The sequence below is a fragment of the Podarcis filfolensis genome (assembly GCF_964270895.1).
Source record: "Podarcis filfolensis genome assembly, chromosome: 17".
NCBI classification, from domain to species: Eukaryota; Metazoa; Chordata; class Lepidosauria; order Squamata; family Lacertidae; genus Podarcis; species Podarcis filfolensis.
Genome location: NC_139621.1, coordinates 29,394,675 through 29,414,640, shown reverse-complemented (window position 1 = coordinate 29,414,640; position 19,966 = coordinate 29,394,675). Strand labels below are relative to the sequence as shown.

At 43.3% G+C, this 19,966-nt stretch overlaps 1 protein-coding gene across 7 annotated transcripts in view; it reads right to left on the bottom strand.

The window, feature by feature from the left end:
• Positions 1 to 3,914: 3,914 nt before the first annotated feature.
• PSD3 (pleckstrin and Sec7 domain containing 3) overlaps positions 3,915 to 19,966 on the bottom strand; it is a 160,088-nt gene continuing 144,036 nt past the window's right edge. For all 7 annotated transcript variants that reach the window (XM_083592969.1, XM_083592970.1, XM_083592971.1 and 4 more), the window contains 2 exons: positions 17,304 to 17,447; positions 3,915 to 13,775 (listed from right to left, as the gene is read on the bottom strand). In XM_083592969.1, the coding sequence (XP_083449095.1) occupies positions 13,560 to 13,775; positions 17,304 to 17,447 (360 nt within the window). In that variant the 3' untranslated portion in view covers positions 3,915 to 13,559. The remainder of the gene's footprint in view (positions 13,776 to 17,303; positions 17,448 to 19,966) is intronic.

Sequence of the window (19,966 nt, the reverse complement as noted above, 5' to 3'; positions counted from 1 at the left end):
CACGCTCTGTCACCGGGGGCGGAGAGAAGGCAGGGGTGTGGCTGGCATGCGTCCCGGGGGTGTGGCATGTCGCCCATGGGGGTGTGACATGCCACCTGCTGGGTGTGGCATGCGTCCTGGGGGTGTGGCATGCCGCCTGCAGGGGCGTGGTGCCCAGCACAGGGGGTGCATGGCGCGTGTCAGGGGGTGGCCCCGATGGTGCAGGGAGCGGTGCGCTCCCCCCGTGTCCCCCCCTGTTCCTCCGCCACTGTGATGAGCTCGCAAGGAGGATTAGAGCTTTGAGCAACAGAAGTAATTAGATTATAATATTGTGGTTATGATTTGATAGAAGATAGGGTGCAGCAGAAGGGGAGAAACAACAACTCCATGGAAAACAGGATGGAGAGTCTACAAAAATAAAAGACGGAATTGTGTTTTGACTGTATATGCTAAAAATGTTGATGATATAATCGGGGGGTGGAAAGAGGTAACAGGCTGAGAGACTGTGGGTTTATTCATACTTGGCTTTCACATCACTCTTTCCAGACAGAGGTCTGCAAGCTAACACTCTGTGTCGAGCATTTAAAATATTTTTTGGCCCAGGCATTCAACATGAAAACCCGCTCTTTAAAGCTGAACTGGAGCAAACATCAATTCAGGTATACTGTGGATTGACGTTTGTTCCGATTGCACTTTAAAGAGATTTTAGCAGGGGAAACTCCGGAACAACAACAAAAAAATGGCATTCAGACACAGTGCTTTAAATCACGAACTGTGCCTATAAGCTGAACGGCTGGAAATTCTGTTCTTTCCCATATTCTCTTTCTGAGTCCTTCTGGACCAACATGCACATGCGACAAAGATAAGCTTGCAAATGTGTTTTGGGTTTGCTGCGGTTCACTGTTGACATATACAGTGGTACCTATGTTGACATATACAGTGGTTACATACGCTTCAGGTTACATACGCTTCAGGTTACAGACTCCACTAACCCAGAAATATTGCTTCAGGTTAAGAACTTTGCTTCAGGATGAGAACAGAAATTCTGCTCCGGTGGCACAGCGGCAGCAGGAGGCCCTATTAGCTAAAGTGGTGCTTCAGGTTAAGAACGGACCTCTGGAACGAATTAAGTACTTAACCTGAGGTACCACTGTACACGAACACACAGTTTGCGGGAATGGGGGAAGAGCCCTGGAAAAGTTTGACTGAGGGAAGTTGCCCTGAAGAGGGGTGGGTGTCGTATTTATTTACTAGTACAAAAATGTAGCCTACTACCCATCACACCTGTTTCAATGTGTCTCAAAGGGCTGGTTCACACATGCTTGTTCATCCGTCGATCTCTTCTCTATACTTGATAACTGACAACTAAATGTATGCCATTGAAAAACACTGGATTTAGGATGGTTATATGGAAGCGTGATTTGTGATGTTTGATCTCCAAAGCTGCATTTCAATAGGCGAGTCGTCACCCAAGTCCTCTTCACGTTATTCACATTTAGCTGCATGCCTGAAGTTATGTGACTCCTACCATTACCAGGTTTGTTAGAACTCCCAAAATAGGTATCCAGCTGTAGGAAGAGCCAGTGTGGTGTAGTCGTTAAGAGCGGTAGACTTGTAATCTAGTGAACCGGGTTTGATTCCCCGCTCCTCCACATGCAGCTGCTGGATGACCTTGGGCTAGTCACACTTCTCTGAAGTCTCTCAGCCCCACTCACCTCACAGAGTGTTTGTTGTGGGGGAGGAAGGGAAAGGAGAATGTTAGCCGCTTTGAGACTCCTTAGGGTAGTGATAAAGCGGGATATCAAATCCAAACTCTTCTTCTTCTAGCTGCATGGCTTGGGGAGGGCAGAGCTAAATGCCCTGCCCCCAATGTCAACATGCATACCTTGACACGCAAGTAACAAACAAAGATGGCTTTGATAGTGCAATAATCTAATAGTGTGCAAGCTTCTTACTCATTCAGCATTTGATTGACACATGATGCATGCTGGTTGTTAGTGACTGCTGTTATTTTTTGGGATTTGGTTGGTTTTAAGTGCATTTATTGGATCCTGCTTTAAAGATTTTGTAAAGCTGCCTTGCAAGAATTTCTTCCTTTCCTTTCCTCCCCCCCCCCCACTCGAAAGGTGGGATGTGAGTTTCTTAAATGAACGAACAAAGGCTGCCCTTGGCTTGAATGCACAATATACAGCCCCAGTCAAAATAGGCACACCTGTCTTCCAGTCTGCAATCTGAAGCTACTGCTTTGTCATTCCATTCCATTCTTTCTTAATGTATTCTGAGCAATCGAGATGAGTAAAGATTAAAGGGATCAGCAGAAAATGCTTATCAGAGCTGTCAGTGGCAGGGTGGGGGAGAGAGAAGATGATATAGAGATGGTGAATATCCATGACATTAACATTCATGTAATAGCGTAATATTTTGGGATAGGTGAACAGCCTGATCAAAACTGGGTAAAATCAAGAGCGTGACTCTTACTGGCTGGCTGGCATATCAGGTTAATTTTAACTACCGAATGGCAAACAGGAATCTTATTGGTAAAACTTCTCATCACCATACCTACTTCTCGGGGCAAGATGGGAAAAGCAAGAACTTCAACTTCTTCCATCAATTCCAAATCGTTAAGACAGATAAACACGGTCCCAGAATATGGTTTGAAGGCCACCAGTTTACTGAAGCTAAGCAGGTTTGCATCTGGTCAGTTCCTGGAGGGTTGACTGCCTGAGAATCACGTGTATGCTATCTTGGGTTCTCTCCCAGAAGAAAGGCAGCTTGGCCATTTAAAGTAGCCCTTCTCTGTGTTGGGCAAGAGATGTGCTGGGAAGGGTTTATGATGCTGACTGTCAAACTCCAGTGGGGGCTAATGTCCCAGTGCCAGGAGATAGAAGCCTCTTACCAGAACACTTACCAAGGACAGCAGGTTTGAAGGTGCAACACCATCCAAGCAAGTCAGGGTCCAGTGCAGAGACTCAGTTCAGGTCAAAACATGATCCAGAGGCAACCACCCAAGGTCAATAAGCACAGGGGATGAAAGGTGCAAGGAGGGGATACCAGGCTTGGGAATGGGGTTCAGAGGTTATATATGTTGTTTGGGAAATATATACCAATGTCTTATGAGGTAGTGTGGTCCCAGGGAGCCTTTAAAACATACTAGAACTTTGCCATGTATTTGCTTGCTATTTTTACACATAGGTGAAGCGAAATATTTCACGAATGGTTGAAGTAGTTGGGTCTTATCCAGTGGTCAGTCTTTCATGTGAAATGTTTACCCTGAAATTATCAGCCTAAAAAAATCAACCTGTTGTCCTTATGCTTTTTGTTATGTGACCGGATTTGTTTTAAATAGTGATTTAAGGAAGAAATAAACAATTGTCATAAGTGTCACCAGGTTTGTCAACAAGTGTATTTATTCCATGGAGAAAAGACTGGGTGTACAGGACAAGAATGGTCTAATGCATTAGCAGAGAAGCTGGCCAAGGAAATCTGAGCATTGAGAGGATTAGACTATGAGGATGGTTTCATAGGCCAGTGATATGCCTTTATTCAATGGGTGAAAAATGCACAAACGAACACAATATGAATTAATAGCTTTTCCAGTGGACTACCATGCTTGATAAATGCTCAAAATCTTCCTCAGGACACTAGCAGTGTTCGCTGACAGCCCACTGGGTCAAGAGCCCACAAAAACTTGGGAGTGAAAGCTGATGGAGCTGCAAAACGAAATGTTACCTTAAACTGAATATCAATTTTTAAAAATTGGGGGGAAAATTAAAAAATTAACTGAATGGGGATTTGTGCCTTATTATTATTATTATTACACATGACACACAATGTGGGGATGTTCAGAGAAAGTGAAAACCAATTAGATAATTATGCTGTTCTTTGGCAACGGTACCATAGGGCAAGCTAAAATAATGACCTTCCGTTCCAGCAGATGAAATACATTTGGTTTATTTCTTTTCTAGTTTTTTTTGTTTTGTTTTTACATATACATATATCATATACATAAGTGAAATCCTTCACCAGCTTGTTCACTTCCATAAACAAAAATCCATCCAAGAGGCTTTATGTTTTCGTTGCACCAAAGCAAGAATATTCCAACTCATTTTTTAAAAAACGTAGTTGTCATGGTCATGAACATGTACACAAGAAAGGGGCTGGGGGAAAAACTACGATATCTCACAGCTTTGTAACATCAGGCAAATTATTGTCTGCATACCATAGAAGGGAGACTCCAGCAATGGTAAAACAGACAGAAATGTATTTATATACAGGAAAAAAACCAAAAGCAAATGTAAACTTAATCCCCAAAATATTATTTCAATGATATAAAAACAATATCCACATAAGTGAGTCCATCTACCATGTGGAAGAGGATCTCCATAAGTGCCTTCATTAAATATGAAATTGCCTTTCTAGTACCTGTAAAGAGGGAATAGAGATTTTAAAGGAAATGCTATAGTACCTGTAGAGAATATTAACAAAATGCTTTGGACCCTTTGGCTACTGGTATGAAGGAAGTAGGTTGTGCTTTGCCCCTTCTTGTTCCCATAGGGAGAAATTAACCTTCATGGGCAGAATCCTGGCACATAGGGTAGCTTCAGGATCCTGCCTGGCATAACAAAATCTACTCCGTATCTAAGAAGAAAATGACTGGTCAATAGTACAATTGGCCAATGAACAGTAGAGGAAGGACAACAATTAGGGGAAAGGGTTGGTCATGAACCAAGACTGATGGAGGCCAGGTAACCTACATGGTTAGGGTTATAGTCTGTTATTCCAACCTCAAGTCGTGTAACGGGATGAAGGCCAGTATAGTCTACAATTCAACCTCAGTTGTTGTTTAGATTTTAGCTTAGAATATACACGGACAATTCCTTAAAAAAAATAAAAATAAAGGGGGTAACAAAGGAATTTGCACCAGTTGGTTTGCATGCACGCAGGTTTGTGTGTATGTGTGTGCATGAGTGCACAGGAACAATTGTTTTGTCTTCCTATTATGCTTATGATCAACATTCCCCAGAGAGGTCATGTTCTACAAACTCGTACCAGCAAGAACAAACCATTTTGGTGGCAACTGTGTATAGGACTGCTGAAGTTCAACCTCGACACCAGCATTCTCAATGGTTGCTGGAATTGTAGGAGGGAGTTCCATCAACTGAACTCAAGGCTGATGCTCTTGACTGTGTGTGGCTCTGAAGACCTGTCAAAAGCCACCACAGCCGATGGCAGTCTTCAACACCACCACCAACTCTTCCACATGCTGCCTTCTACAATAGTATCCACATGTTTTTCATTAGGACACCCTTTTGATTACCTTTGATAAAAGTCTGGCCTACTCTCCTTGTCTTGAGATAAGATCATCAAGTCATTGGAGGTTGGCAGTGGTGCGTAATGCACTATGTCCCTCAATGTGAGGGATACTTGAGAGATATGCTTTCCATCTTAACTCTGATTCTTCTGTGTGCAGGCCTCAGATGAACTAGAGGTGAGAGGGGAAGCTTAGGAGGAAGGGAAGAGCTCCATGTTCTGCCTTGACTTTAAGGGCTTATCCATGCGTTCCTCTGCTCTTTCCAGGTACAGTCCATGTTTTAAAGCTCTCTGTCCAAGCGCCCCCCGCTTTTGCTCCTGAGGTGTCCCCACAAAAACCCGCTCTTTAAAGCTTAATCGGAGCAAACGACAAGCCAAATGGATGTTTGCTTTGATTGAGTGCTAAAGAGCAGGTTTTTGCAGGAAAAGCTCCGGAGGAAAAATAAAACGCTTGGACCCTGAACTTTTAAGTGCAGACCTGTGCTTGGAAAGAGGGGGACAAAAGTTAAAGTGTGGGTAAGCTCTAAATGTTCTTCCTTGACATTGGGCGATCCAAGAGAAGAGAAATGGAGTGCTACCTTTTCGGTGTTGCTATGGTGAAAGCTTCACCGCTCAGGACATGGGCTTTCAAGACCTAGAGCAGGGTCCAGCCCAGCCCTTGTGTATAATTTCAGTGGAGGAACTCAGCAAGTGTTAAGGGCATTTTACTGAAACAGAAGCAAGGCATGAAGTCCCTGTTAATGGTATTTCTGATCCCATGAGCACATTTCAGTACTGCTATGCACAACCGATTGATTCATATGCCGACACATTATGCAGCAGTACTAATTTAAACTCCCACTAACCGTTTACAATCAGCTTTGACAGGGAAATGTCTCCACCAAGAAATCAAATGAATAACCACAAAACAATGGTACAGAAAGATCTCCTTGAGTTGGCATTTCCCTGTTAGAAATAATAAATAAAACCTCACCCTCAGAGTCACTGCAAATGTCAAGTCAGCTACGCCATTTCTTCAAGAGGTAACAAAGAAATAAAGTGGGCCCCGACTGGACTAACTTCTAATGTCACATGAATATGTAAGCTTTTGAATCTCACATACCTCTGCGTAAGGGAGGATGGAAAGCTCACTGCAGCTATGTATTGAGCAAAGGTGGCTACAGCTGCTTCAGACAAACCGCTATTCTAAACACAGAAAAACTTTAAACGTAAGTCGCAACAAGTGGGAAGGACATGCTGTTTAAATGCCATCTCTGCTATGAACACAGAAGTCGGAAAAGGCTTGGACTAAAGGGAACATTTCTGGAATTACTATCCAGCAATCCTTATGTAAATTGAACAAAATAGCTAATGCATCTGGCCGATTCCTTCCTAAAGCCGCATCTGAAAAAGAGGAAACTGCTTGCTGTAGTTTACATCCATTCACAGCTGATTTTTTTTGGGGGGGGGGAGGGAGATAGGAAATGATGACTAAAACAAAACACCCAGAAACAATAAGCTCATTATACAAGAGGAGACCTATTGTATTCTGCCACAACAGCTACCTGTCATACAACACACAGTCACTTAAAAGGCATGGCACACGTTACTAGTACAAAGGTGAAATTTAAGTTCTAAATTTGCCAGTCTATTCAAGTTCTCAAGGCAAAATTCACATGCAGTATGACCTCCTAAGTGCTACCATATGCCTCTATAAAGAATTGTTGTTGTTTTTTTATTTTGAGGAGACACTAGCCAGTTGTCCAAAATATTTTACAGGCCTTTTCATCAAGAATACAAGACCCATTATTTAGCAAAGGTTCATGTTTTGCCTCATGATCTTGCCCGTTTTCCTTGGCAATAGCCCAGACGTGGTTCTGAACCACTATGCTCCTCCCATCCTCATCTTTTCATTCTGCCCAAATTCAAAATGAAATCCAGAAATTTGGATAGAATCATTCTTAGCACTTGAACATTTCCAGAGTGGTCAAAGCACTGAACATAAATTATCACAGCAAGCCATGCAACAACCCTATCTGGCAGCCCAGTGCTATCTTCTGCCTATTGCAGACGGGGAGCTGAGGCTTAGAGAGGGAGGCTTGCTTAAAAATATTCACATAAAGACCCCAATCTCTTCCGAAAATTGCAGCCATGTCTGGCAACCTAGTAAACTCTAGCACAGTGCCTGATGAAAAGACAGTTTTGTTCTGCTGTGTACCAGTTAAAGCAGTCTTGACAGTCTGAAAGAGGAATTTAAATCAATCACTGATTTTCAGACAAGTCTGTCTGCTGAGAAACGTGAGCGCATTACCTCTTTGCAGACAATGGTACCTAGGGCACACTGCAAATCGGAAAATTAAGTTGATTTAATCCACCATTTGGAGTGATCCTGGGAACAGATCACAAATTTGGCAAAGGGAAGGTGCCAAGTTGTAGAAGCTGCAAGATATGACTGCAAGATGTTAAAAGCAAGCACATATGCCATACAAACTGTCTGCCAGAAGCTTCCTGAGCTCAGGAATGTCATATTCACAATTAAAGGAGAATATAAATGACTCCTTGAACAATGGCTAGGCTGCAAATCGTCTTTTTTAAATGAACGAAGAGCTTTCTTTCTTTTCTTTAACATAATTTTTACTTAGCATTTAATTGCAATAAAACAGGAACAGATGCAAGATCTCAGCTTAGCAGAACTTAGTTTACTTATAGACTCCTCAGAGGAAAATTGAAATACTGACTTAGAGAGCTGTGCGCATGTGCACATGATGGGGAGCAATCAGCATTTGGAATACTTTCCAACCATTTCAGTTTGTGTGAGAGCAACCTGATTAGGCAAAAACCCATCGGCTGAAGATGCATTTGGGCCAGTTTTGCAAGTTAGACCACAGAAACCACTAACACCCAAAGTTCTATAAGCCTATCTCCCCACACATACCCACGCTAGTCATTTGTGTAAATGAATTTTCTAAAGCTATCCTGAATGGTTTCCCTGGAGACAATTCTTACTTGCGGTAGGTGAGCAGACAAAGCAACACTTTACAAATCTGTTTTGGCCATCTCATCATAACCTCATCATCAGTTCTGGCTGGTGCCCATCGAAGGTGGTGGGGTGGAATGCAGGGAGCCCAAACAGTAGACAGAACCAGTGCCAATGAGAGGTAGAGCCAACTAATTCTACTTTTATTCCAATTCTCCCCCCCCCCCCCGCGCTGAGTTTTGCAAGGGCAACACGGAGACTAAGGGGGAAGAAGCTGACAGCCAGTGTCTCTCCCTGGACTGGTTTTAAGTAAGAAGGTAGGCTAGTGGGAACTGGCTGAGGAGAGACTAACATGGGTGGAGCAGTGCCCCATTGAGCCTAGTCGGCCACCCTCCATTAAAGGTCAATTCTTGTACAGAAGGTTAAGCGCTGCTTGCAATCCTATTTCCTTTTGAAAACCCAGATTGCTACTACACTGTGGACTATGTGGATTCTCAATTTTAAAAGCAAGCAAGCAAGCAACCAACCAACCAACCAAGTATTTATAAATATACTGTACAACCAACAGAGTATTTATAAATATACTGTACAAGCCAAGTTAACATACACATGGATGTAGAAACTACTCTGCACTGTTGTGTTGTGGAATGTGGAGCTGTTGCGCAGAGAACAGATCCAGGGGTGAAAGTTAAGGCCAAGAGGGGTGAGAAGAAGAAAGAGAAGGGATTAAAAGAATAACAAGGCATAATTTCAAGGAATAACCAGCCCCAATTAAGGTCAAGCACATGGCTTATAATTCCAGGTAGGGATGTACTTTTGTATCAACGTTCACCTTTGTCTGAGTATGTATGTCCCTATCACCACTATGGAAAGGCTAGATCAGAACAACTATAGCTTGCTTCTCAAGTGAATATAAAAGAAGTATCTGAATGTATATAAAAGCCGTAACCCACAGTTCAGTCACATTCTAGCGTGACCAAGAAACAGAGCCCCAAATGGCAGGAGTCCTCGTGTCACCAGGGGTGGGACAAAAGCTTAGCTTCCTCAAGTGCATTTTTCATTTTTCTCCCGTGAAGCAAATATACAGGAAAAATAAATGTAGTGCTTTGAGAAAAAGCAAAGAGCTACTCTTGGGAACAATGCTGCACTGAAAGCAAAACCTTCTTGGGCCTAACAGAGATGCTGTCTGAGAGGCGCAGGGTGGGAAAGGGGGTGGGGTGGGGGTTGTCCTTGCAATTTACAAGCATTCCCTCAACACAAATTTTCCGTCATCATGACGGACATTTTGCTAGTAATAAATAATTAGAATTCCCCTACGGTTCTTAAAATAAATAAATAAGAACAGATATAAAATGCAACATTTCAATTTATTTGCTCCGCCAACGTTCACAATGAGGCTTCGGCATTCATTATGGTACACATTGCGAACGAGAGCACGTGTGAAGCACACTCCAGCTTTCAATTGTGCAACTTAAAACTGCCATCTCGGGGGCTATTTTGGTGCCCTGTAGTACTGCAAAATGATCAGCAGAAGGTTTCTCTGCGGTTACCCAGCCTTTTTAAGCTACCACACAGGAACGCGGTGTACAACGGGCTCAGTTTGCATCCTTAGCTTCTCAACAACAGGAAGTGGGGGGAAAAGAGGATGGCATGTCAGTAGTAGCTATGTTTTATCCATGGGCAAAAGAGCAAGGTGAATGTTTCACTGGGGAACCTTCCTTTGAGGATACGGATCTCCCCAGGTGCCCTTCCTTCCTTCCTTCCTTCCTTCCTTCCTTTCCCTGAACTACCAGTACTCAGCTCTTTTACTGTTTTCAGCTCTCCTCTCCCTGCCAATTTTCTAAAGCAAAGATGGCCATTGGCCTTTGGGCCAATCCAGGTCACTAAAACACCCACAGATTCATTCATTCAGTAAAGAAAATAATACTCAAAGTGTGTGTGTGTGTGTGTGTGTGTGTGTGTAGAGAATATATATATATATATATATATATATATATATATATATATATATTCTATAATTTAAAGTTCTTTCATTCTCTTTAGAAGCCATGCTCAAACTCAAACCATCCTTAGACTCATAGAACCATCAGTGAAGGGATCAGGTTTGGACAAAAGGCAGTTCCAGCCCAAGGACCACTGTCAGGCAAACAAAACAAGTACTCCTGTCCCCCAAAATACAAAGCCACCCACTGCTCTAAAAGACACTGCCAATTTGCACCTGGAAAGTGGTACCAAGTACTAAGGGTTGCATTCAACTAAGCTTCACTCAAAACAGACCTGCTGCAATTAATGGCCCAAAATTAGTTGTGTCTATTAATTTCACTGGGTCTATTCTGAGTAGGCATTACAGTGAGTACAACCCTAAGCCTCCAACAATGTCTGCATCACCCACCTCTCAGATGAGACCCCCCAAGACAGTGCTATCTGGCCAAGAGAAAAGCTCTCTGCCCCACAGTGCAGATTGTCAAGGGGTGGGTGTATATGGGGGAAATGCAAAAGAAGATAGTGCTTGTGTGCCTTTAAACAGTTGAAGAAGAGGTAGACTCAGAAGGAGCAGCTTTTCTCAGCCTGAAACTCCTACAAAGCTGTTAGAAATATACAAGAGCCCAGCTCTCCTTTGCATCTGGGCACCCTAAAGCATACTGTAGCCAACGCAAATATGGGCATTATACTGGATCAGCTCCTCTGTGCACTCCCTCTCTCTCTCTCTCTCTCTCTCACACACACACACACAGTCATCTCTCCTTCAAAAGAGTCATAACTGGGTCACCCAGTTGTTGCATGACTGCAATATGTATCCTCCCTTCCCAAATCTTAGCTGATGCAAAGCTCATTAACCTCCAAGGGAAGGGTATAAAGAGTCGCTACCTCTCCTTTGATCATCAGACTACAGTGGTTTAACTGTGCGAAGGCATAGTGACCACCCCGTGACTTCTTCAGTGGAAGCAAGGTGAATACCACCCACCACCTGATAATTCCTACTCCAAGCTTTAGGATGAACACCATGTCAGAACTTACGTCGCAGCCATTCCAAGAAAAACTGCTATTCTAGAGTTTGCAAACACCACTCAGTAACACTCCGCAAACAGCCATAGAGGCCAACAGCCAAGCAACACAGAAGGCTCCTGAATAATTCAATTTGTTCCATCTATGGAAAACGCCAGAGAGAATCACAATGCAATATCATGGCTTTGCACATGTTGGTAACTGCAATCTCTCTTTTTTTCTCACCTCTACCTGCTTCCCTAGCTTTCAAAACAGTGGGTGTTTCCTCCCCCCCCCCCCATATTTTTAAAGTCATCTTCACTTTTTGCCTGCACTCCACCAGAGACGATACACAGAGCAGTGAAGCCAAGGTCACCTCTTCCTTCTCAGACAATGCTAATCGGTTCTGTCACTTTATTGCTGTCTCTCTCTTCTCATTATAACTGGACAGCTTGCTGACTTTTCTGAACCACTGGTGAAAAATGAGCTACGGCAGAAGAACTTGCGAGCCACTGCCTCACAAATGCCACACTTCTGGGCTCATTCATTCTCACAGTAACTATCAACCGGTCTACATTAATGGCTGGTTTCGCCCTTCATAACGTAACAGGACTGACAATTCTCAGCTATAGGTTGGGTCTCCCTAGGAAGGTGCAGGTGGCAAGGGATTCCTGTCCCACTTCTTGGATTAATCTCAACTAGTTGCCCCTCTGACCGCCAATGCCAGGAACATGCGCCTTTCGCCACAGAGACTGAGGGATAGAGCAACACTTCTAGTTGCGCCTAGCCTGTGTCCTGGCAAATGGCGGCTTTTGACTTAGTACAGCATGTCACTATAGTCCTTCTTCCTAATCTCTGAGGCAGATGGCTTCATGGGAAAGTCACCCTTTACCCTGTCTGTGACAGACAGAAACACATACACACACACTGCCCCCAGATCAACAGCAGGGATGGGGAACCCGTGGACACTTTGCTGAATTCCCATCAGGCTCAGGCAGCATAGCCAATGGCCAGAGATTATGCCAGTTGCAGTCCAACGACAGCTGAACAGCCGCAGGTTCCTCATCCATCACATACGGGAGCAATGTGTGTCCTTAACTTTGAGCTGCCTGTTCTGGGAGCCAACGGGAAAATCTATCTTTTTTATTCTTAGCCCATGTTCTCTTTGCGATGAAAGGAAACAGAATGTGGAGGGCATTATCTATGGTGGGTGATATTTTAGCTGGAGGGATCTGCTGGCTGGCACAGGGTGGCTGGAATGGAGCCAGTTTTTCATTTGTAGGAAGAAAGAATCTAGCTGTCATTCCAAACACCGTATCTCTAGGTCTCCGTGACTTTTAGTTACAGAAGGGAACTGAGTAACATGCTGTCCCTTCAGACATTCCAGCATTCAGAGAGAAATTCTCAGCTGCAGTCTTTTAGACTATAAAGTGCCTGAACATACTTCTGGAGGAGGATCGTAATGCCAATGGAAAATAAATACACATTACAGCTGTCTGTACAGCAATTGTATGACTAAGATACTGCTGAAAACTGTACAGGTAGCACAACTTGCTGATAAAACAGAGAAGTCCATGGATAAGACCTTCAATGAAATGGAAAAATAACCCAGTTTTGGTTGGAGCCATTTCAGATCACCAAAAGCCTTCCTTGGTGTCTAAATCTAGTATGCTAGCTTTGTTAACTCCATTTTTTCTCCTTTGCTTTTCAGCCCCTTACAGCGTGTGGGGCTCAGAGATCACAACTGGGTTTTTTTCACAGTCTAGCAATTCACATGGCTCCCACCACATGCTAGTTACAGAGCTCTGCAGCACTTGGAAACTTAATTTTCTCCAAGGATGTGCAGTTTCACCTAATCTCTTTTAATAGTGAGACTACTAATGTGCCACCTTGGGAAATGCAAGAATCCGTTCACAAAGCTAAACGACTCAGTAAGCTTCGGTTTGTCCAGCTAACTTGCCCTACTGCAGGAAAGCAGCAGATGACTTGAGATATGAAAATTACAAGCCAACAAAGTAAGATAAAAAGATGAGAGAGATGAATACATCATCAAATCTCTCCCTTGCTGTACCTTATTTTCCTTCTCTCTCTCTCTCTCTTTTTAAAAGGACTGGATCAATTGCTTTATGATAAATGAACTAGGCAAATGCAAGTCAGAAGCCAAAACATCTCCAACAACCTGTACAGAAACAACAAAAATTTACAATTGAAAATGTCACTAACACCCCATTCAGGCAGATGTGTTAATTTTTGTTTGTTTTGTTTTTGCAAAGGACAGGTTATCAAAGAGCGAGTGATAATGTTGTTCCTCCAGCCTGCCCCAGTTGCCCTAAGTAACCTTCTGCTTGATGCTTGGTGTTTCGGGTCTATAGTCTTTCCTCTCGGAGATGTTACGCTTCACCTTGGCACTAAGAGGGGACTCCTGATTTAATGAGGGGCTTGAGTGGCATTTCTTCAGTCCCGGGCCGTCATTCTCATTGGTGCTCAGCAACTCCTTGCCGGCTCCCTCTGTGAGAAGAGACACGTAGGTTTCGTACCGAGTTTTCTGAAAAAGAAAAAAGGTGAGAAAAAGAAAGACTCAATCTACAGCGTAACTTCAGTGATACATGAAGGAAGTCAAGCAAGGCGATTTCTTCCCAGGTGAGAGGACCTACTCACCTGCACAGCAAGTGCACAGCATAACTATAGCAAATTGCCTTATGGGTAGCAAGAAAACTGAGATGCCACAGAAATTTCCCCTGAAGTGAAACTGGGGGGGGGGGGATAGTGGTTCCTCCTCAGGCAAAACCTTTGAGGAAATTTGAGGAAAATCTAAAGAGTCTCACCAAGATTATCAACGTTGTGGGAGAGGGGAGGTGGAGATGTCCCACACATCCCTAAGTTACCATTGGATTTTGCCTAAAGTAGTGGTTCCCATACTGCGGACGGGCCTCACTTGGGGTGTGTGGAACATCTGGAAGAGGTGGATCGGTAACAAGTTCTAGGGAACAGATTTACAGCTGTGATCACTCCAACACTTTCTCCATCATTCCAACCTAATTTGGGTAGATCAACAGCTACGTGTGGTTTAAGGGAGGAAGGTCTTCTTCTATGGTAGGAATTCAACATCATACTCTTCTGCTTCCTCTGTCAGCACAAGTATTTCAACTTGCCTGACTAAATGATCCCCCTCTTTCCTCCCCTCACATGTTGTTTTGTGGATTTTCCTGACACAAACCAATTTTGGGGGGCATGGGGGTATATGGGGGGAGGAGAGCAGGAGTCCAAGTGGAATAAATGTCTGCCCCCTCTATGATGGAATGTCTATCTGGTGGTGGGTGGGGAAAACATACAGAAGTTAGAATATGTCTTCTTGGGCAATATACCAGAATAATTTTTAAGAAAACAAACAGGGAGCTAGCTCGTAAGATGTGTAAAACGTCTGGGTGTGCATGCAACTATTGTTCTTTAAGGTACACACCATCAAAACAACAACAACAACCCTGGATTGTTTTATCTGTAATCCTTGGATGCCGTCTATTTATATAGCAAGGCTTCAACAAGGTTTTGTTGCAAAGTTTTGAAATCCAGTTACTAGTCTTTACAATCAGTCCATAATATTAATATGGAAAATATACCGGATCAGTCGCAAGCACTGTAATTTTAGGTACAGCAAGACAAACCCCCATCTCTTTGATGAAGTAGATAATGCCCTTCTCCATGAATCAGAGCAGCCTCCCCTTCATTTTGGAACTGCATATTTACACTGAACATTGACACAATTAGATCCCCAAGAGCCAATGAGAACCTGTACATTTATACGTGTCCAACTGTTAAACATTTCTGTCCTACAGAATAATTGGACTAATACTTCCAAGGGCTTTAGGGCATTAGATTATGGTAATTACTATCAACCTGGAAAGTTTCCCCGATGATGAACTAGCCAACAAGTCTCAAAAAGAGGGGAAATGAAATGGGCAAATTTGGCCAGTCAACATGGCCAATGGTCCAGGGTGATAGAAGATCTAGTCCAACAACTTCTGGAGACCCAAGGCTGGAGAAGGATGTAATTCAGCATACTTTGTTTTTAAGGTGCTATAGGACCTGGATACTTTTTACTGCTATAGGCTAGGAAGTCTGAAAACACAGGAGCCATTTATTGTTTTCTGCCCATTTCTGAGCAGTAAATATCTTTATCTGTATGTCAAAAGAGAGGCTTTCACACAGATGGGTGGGTGGGTGCTTGACTGCAAAAGATTTCAACGAACCCTTAAGCACATAGCTGGTTCTTGCCTTTCTGTTCAGATTTTTAGGCATTCGGTATCATGATGTCAAAATGGCATTCCTAGAGAAGCCAAGGCAAGAACTTTGGCTCTTCTCTGTGCATTGCATACCAATGAGCTATGGCCTCGCTCTGAATTAATTTTTAAGGTACAGACCCTCGGCTGGGAGGACTGTGGCATTTCAAGCACATTCTGTTCCAGGTACAAATCTACTAAGCACACCAGGCCCAAAATACTGAGCTGCAGGAGACCCTATGTATTTCTGCAAGGAGCAAACTGCTGAATTTATTCACTGTCTAGAACAGCACGCAGCCCTCTGTTGTAGGGCAGTTCTATCTGCAGCCTCATACAATGGCTCTGTGATTAACTCAAATAACTAGTGATTAGCTGGGATTCAGAAAAAGGCTATTAAGAGTTGCAAAATGCACACTCTGGCCTTCCAGAATAATTTTATTTAACAATGCCGTCTTCTGACCCGTCTCCAATGAATCAGTGCAAATGTTGATGAAGTTCCACCAGTTGCCCACACGGTTTTCAAAGGGGAGAAAAACTGATTGTCAAGTTATTTGCATGCCACAATGAGGGGGAAAATGCACACACTCTTAATTCAAAAAACAAAATTCAGGTAATCATTATTATTCAAATGCAAGAGGACTTCAAGGCCTTTATGAAAGGGGAGGCGAGAGAGAGAGAGAAAAAGGCTATGAATGGCCTTTCCAAAGAGCTTTTGAAGAGATAGATTCATGCAGAAAAAGATCGCAAGAAAAATCCACTTTAAAATTAAATGAAGAAAGACAGCCATACACTTGGTATCTATACTTCCACCAGCAGTGAGGAGACAAATAAATTAAATAGCTAAAGCATGTCACTCACAAATAAGGGAACTTGTGAGATGAATGCTGATAGTGCTCTGGGCTGATTCATTTTTCATCAGATAATGTATACGCCAGAGAGCTGTAATAAGAGGAAACGGGGCTACAGATGCTGGGTCATCATACAGTAATTCTAAAGTCCTGGTGTTTTTCTGCCTGCGCTGCTGTCAGTCAAAATGTTGTGGCATCTTTCTCGCCTCCCCCAACCCCCCACCCCAATCTACAGGGCTCTTGGGAAACTTATAAAGGTCTTTCAATTAGAAAAGCACTGAAGGCAGAGAAGCTTTCCTGAAAGACAGTTCACTCATCTGTTTATCTTCTCACACAACCAACCGCGGGAGTCGATGCTTGACAGTGCACCCTCAGTTGACACGAGGCGATCAACAAGACCCAGAACGTGCCCCAGAACGCTTTGCAACAGATGCGGATTTTTTCTTGGCTCAAAGAATGCATTCACCCTCGGCTAACCCTAAAGAAGTTGTGTGGCAATGGTCGGTGTGACCACCCCACTCTCACTCACATACACAACAAACACACAGGCAACAACCCCCAATCCTCAACTGATCCTTCTAGGTCAGCTGAGGACTCTGCACCGAAGGAGTTTCTCTTCTGAATATGTACCTGCCCTTACAGCCTTTAAGCCAGCAGCCAAAGGAAGGGGACTAAACTCACACAGCTGCTTCTCCCTTCAAGTTTACTTTTCTATTTAGCATTTATGGTTCTCACTTTTGCTGGATTCCACATACATCCAGATACTTTGAACTACTAACGTTTTTATCTGGCTACTGCCCACACAACATGACATTCTGCAATTTTGCTTTGAAACAGTTATTTAAATGCCAACCCACTATTAATTATCCTATGAAACAGGATAATTTCCACTGTTTCTGCAGTGGCTATCTTTGTAACGGTACTCTGCCATGGCTGACCCAGACATACCTCAAATTCCAGATAATGATCTTTCAGTTTGTAGTCCTCCACTTCCTTGCCTTTAAGTTTCTTATCTGGTGGGTAGGAACGATGCTCAGCTAGTTCAGTGGAGATTTGCTTCAGTTTACTTTCATGTGATTTCAGCTGATCATCCTGCAGGAGACAATAGTATATGTCACAGCGAACCTCTAGTAGATTTAGAAAATGTAAAGGAAAGGAACAAGAATATGAACTACAGGTATCATAATATATTGCTAGGGGCTGTTTTGAACCAGGTAACACAAATACAGAGAAATGTTACCAACAAATAACTTTCTGGAGGGTCAGTCAAGAGACCTGGTCAGCTAACTGTAACTATTGGATGCTCATTTATTTATACTTCACTTCTATTTTAGATGAACTGCGGCTTATCTTGAAGTCCAAACTCAGACAACAGTGGCTAATGAACTGCTATGAAGTTGGCTTTTTCCAACAAACTTTAGTAAAATTTAAGCACATTCTATGGTTCAGACCGCTAAACGGCAGGTAATCAAAACTCAAAGCCGCTTATCTTTTTCTTGTGACAATGCTGGGAGAAGGGGGAATGCATGAGCCCAGTGGTTGCTGCAACCTGCCCATGTAGCACTAAACCAGGCATCCCCATACTCAGCCCTCCAGATGTTTTGGGACTACAATTCCCATCATCCCTGACCACTGGTCCTGTTAGCTAGGGATGATGGGAGTCGTAGTCCCAAAACATCTGGAGGGCTGAGTTTGGGGATGCTTGCACTAAACCATAGGTTAGCGTTGCATGCAAACACAACTATTATGCCTCTCGTTCAGGAGCAATTAAGGTCAGAACAAATGAGGACTCCTCAAAATTCTGGTCTATAAACCTATTTAAGCATGATTTCAAAGCTATTTCTGGTTAATGCTAATTAGAGCTTGCCCAATTCTGGCATAGCAAACAAAACTACTGTTATGGTAAACCATGGAGAAGGGGAGGCAATTCACATACAATGCGGGGGGGGGGGAGCCCACAGTGCACTGGGGAACTGGGAGATTAAATGTCTGAACTGGGTCACTACAGTAAAAATGGTCACCCTGGCTGGACTACATGTTTACCACAGAATCCTCTATCCTGAGCTTCTTTAAAAGAAAAAGAAAAAAAAGGAAGAGAGATAACAACTGGAGGGGCCTTAATCTGGCATCTTCAGGCAACCCCTGAAAACCCCCCACCACCCTCCAAGGTGCTATTTCCCCCTGTTGCAGAAAATGGCATCTTTAGAGGCAAATAAGCAGGTGGGGGTTTCATGGAGAAAAATTGTGCAGGGAAATAGGCAGATTCTGCTTTCCCCACATGCCATGGTCCTGATCTGCAGTTACTTGTCCTTCCTTCCTTCCTTCCTTCCTTCCTTCCTTCCTTCCTTCCTTCCTTCCTTCCTTCTCTACTCCATTCTGGATCTTGGGTACAGAAACAGAGCCTGCGAAAGCAACTCTATGTGTAGTCACATCTTGATATGAGCAGCAACTTCTAATACAGCAGCCAGGCAGAGTTGACAGTGCACATTTCATCCTCTGCAGTATACGCAGGAGCCTACTGGCAAGTTCTCTATCTCACAGATAAAAACAGACGGTTCTCAGATTATGCCTGAATTTATCTCCTTGGAAAGCATAACACTTTTTGTCCCTGCCTTTTGGCTTAAAACAGCTCCTGTCCTTTCGCTTCTCCTTCTCTTCTTTCTACCAACACGCAAGGCCCTACTTTCCTGAATGGGTAGCTGAAGCAGGAAATTATGCAGCCAGACACCAGTTTCTGTACTGTGGCAAATCAAAATATAATTAAAATCTGTAAGCTAAACTGAGATTTAATACAGGCTAAAATAATATTGCAGGCCCAGTTGATAGCAGCAAGGAAGAGAAAGAACGAGTGAACAAGAGAGCTGGCCACAAAAGTGGCTCTGTCTGTTTGTGTGCTTCTGGACAGTGGCTATTTTGGGGTAGGATTCCATCATGTACTAGCAAATTCAGATTGCACAATGATTTGTGAAACAAATCTGCTTCCCCAAAAGATTGCACTTTTTGGTGTAAGGAAAGTGACAGAAGAACTGGAAAGTGTGGGATAACACTTGCTTTGATGCCACATCATCTAACCACCCTGCAAACAACTGAGAATGTATGCTCATTATATAGCCATTGTCATGATATAAGGATGAACGCTCAATAAACAGGTTGTCTGGAAGTGCCTATGTATAAATATCAGTCTCAGCACTCTTGTCACAATTTAACAGAATTAAGGAAGTTCTGCAGATGATATGGTAGGGCCAGATCAAAACATGATTGATTCTCAAAGGGTGGAAGGAGGGTGGGTCCAGCAGAGCAAGCAAAGACTTTTGCCTCCAGCCAAACTCTGTTTCCAAGTAAACCCCTAAACTTTCTCCTGTACAAGTTAAGTAGTTGCCACTCACTATGAGGGCAAAACCTACCTTTTCCCCAGTAATGGGTTATCAAGACTAACAAAGGTATTGAATGCAGAAGGCTGCAGGCAGTGCCTCTCTTGCCCTCCCCTCTATATATTCCAACCGATTGTGCAACAACATTTTACTGGTTATTACTTGAAATATTTCTACCCACCCTCAAAAGTGTCCAATGTTTCAGGCATGCTCAAGAACATCATTTCAAGTTCTGGGGCT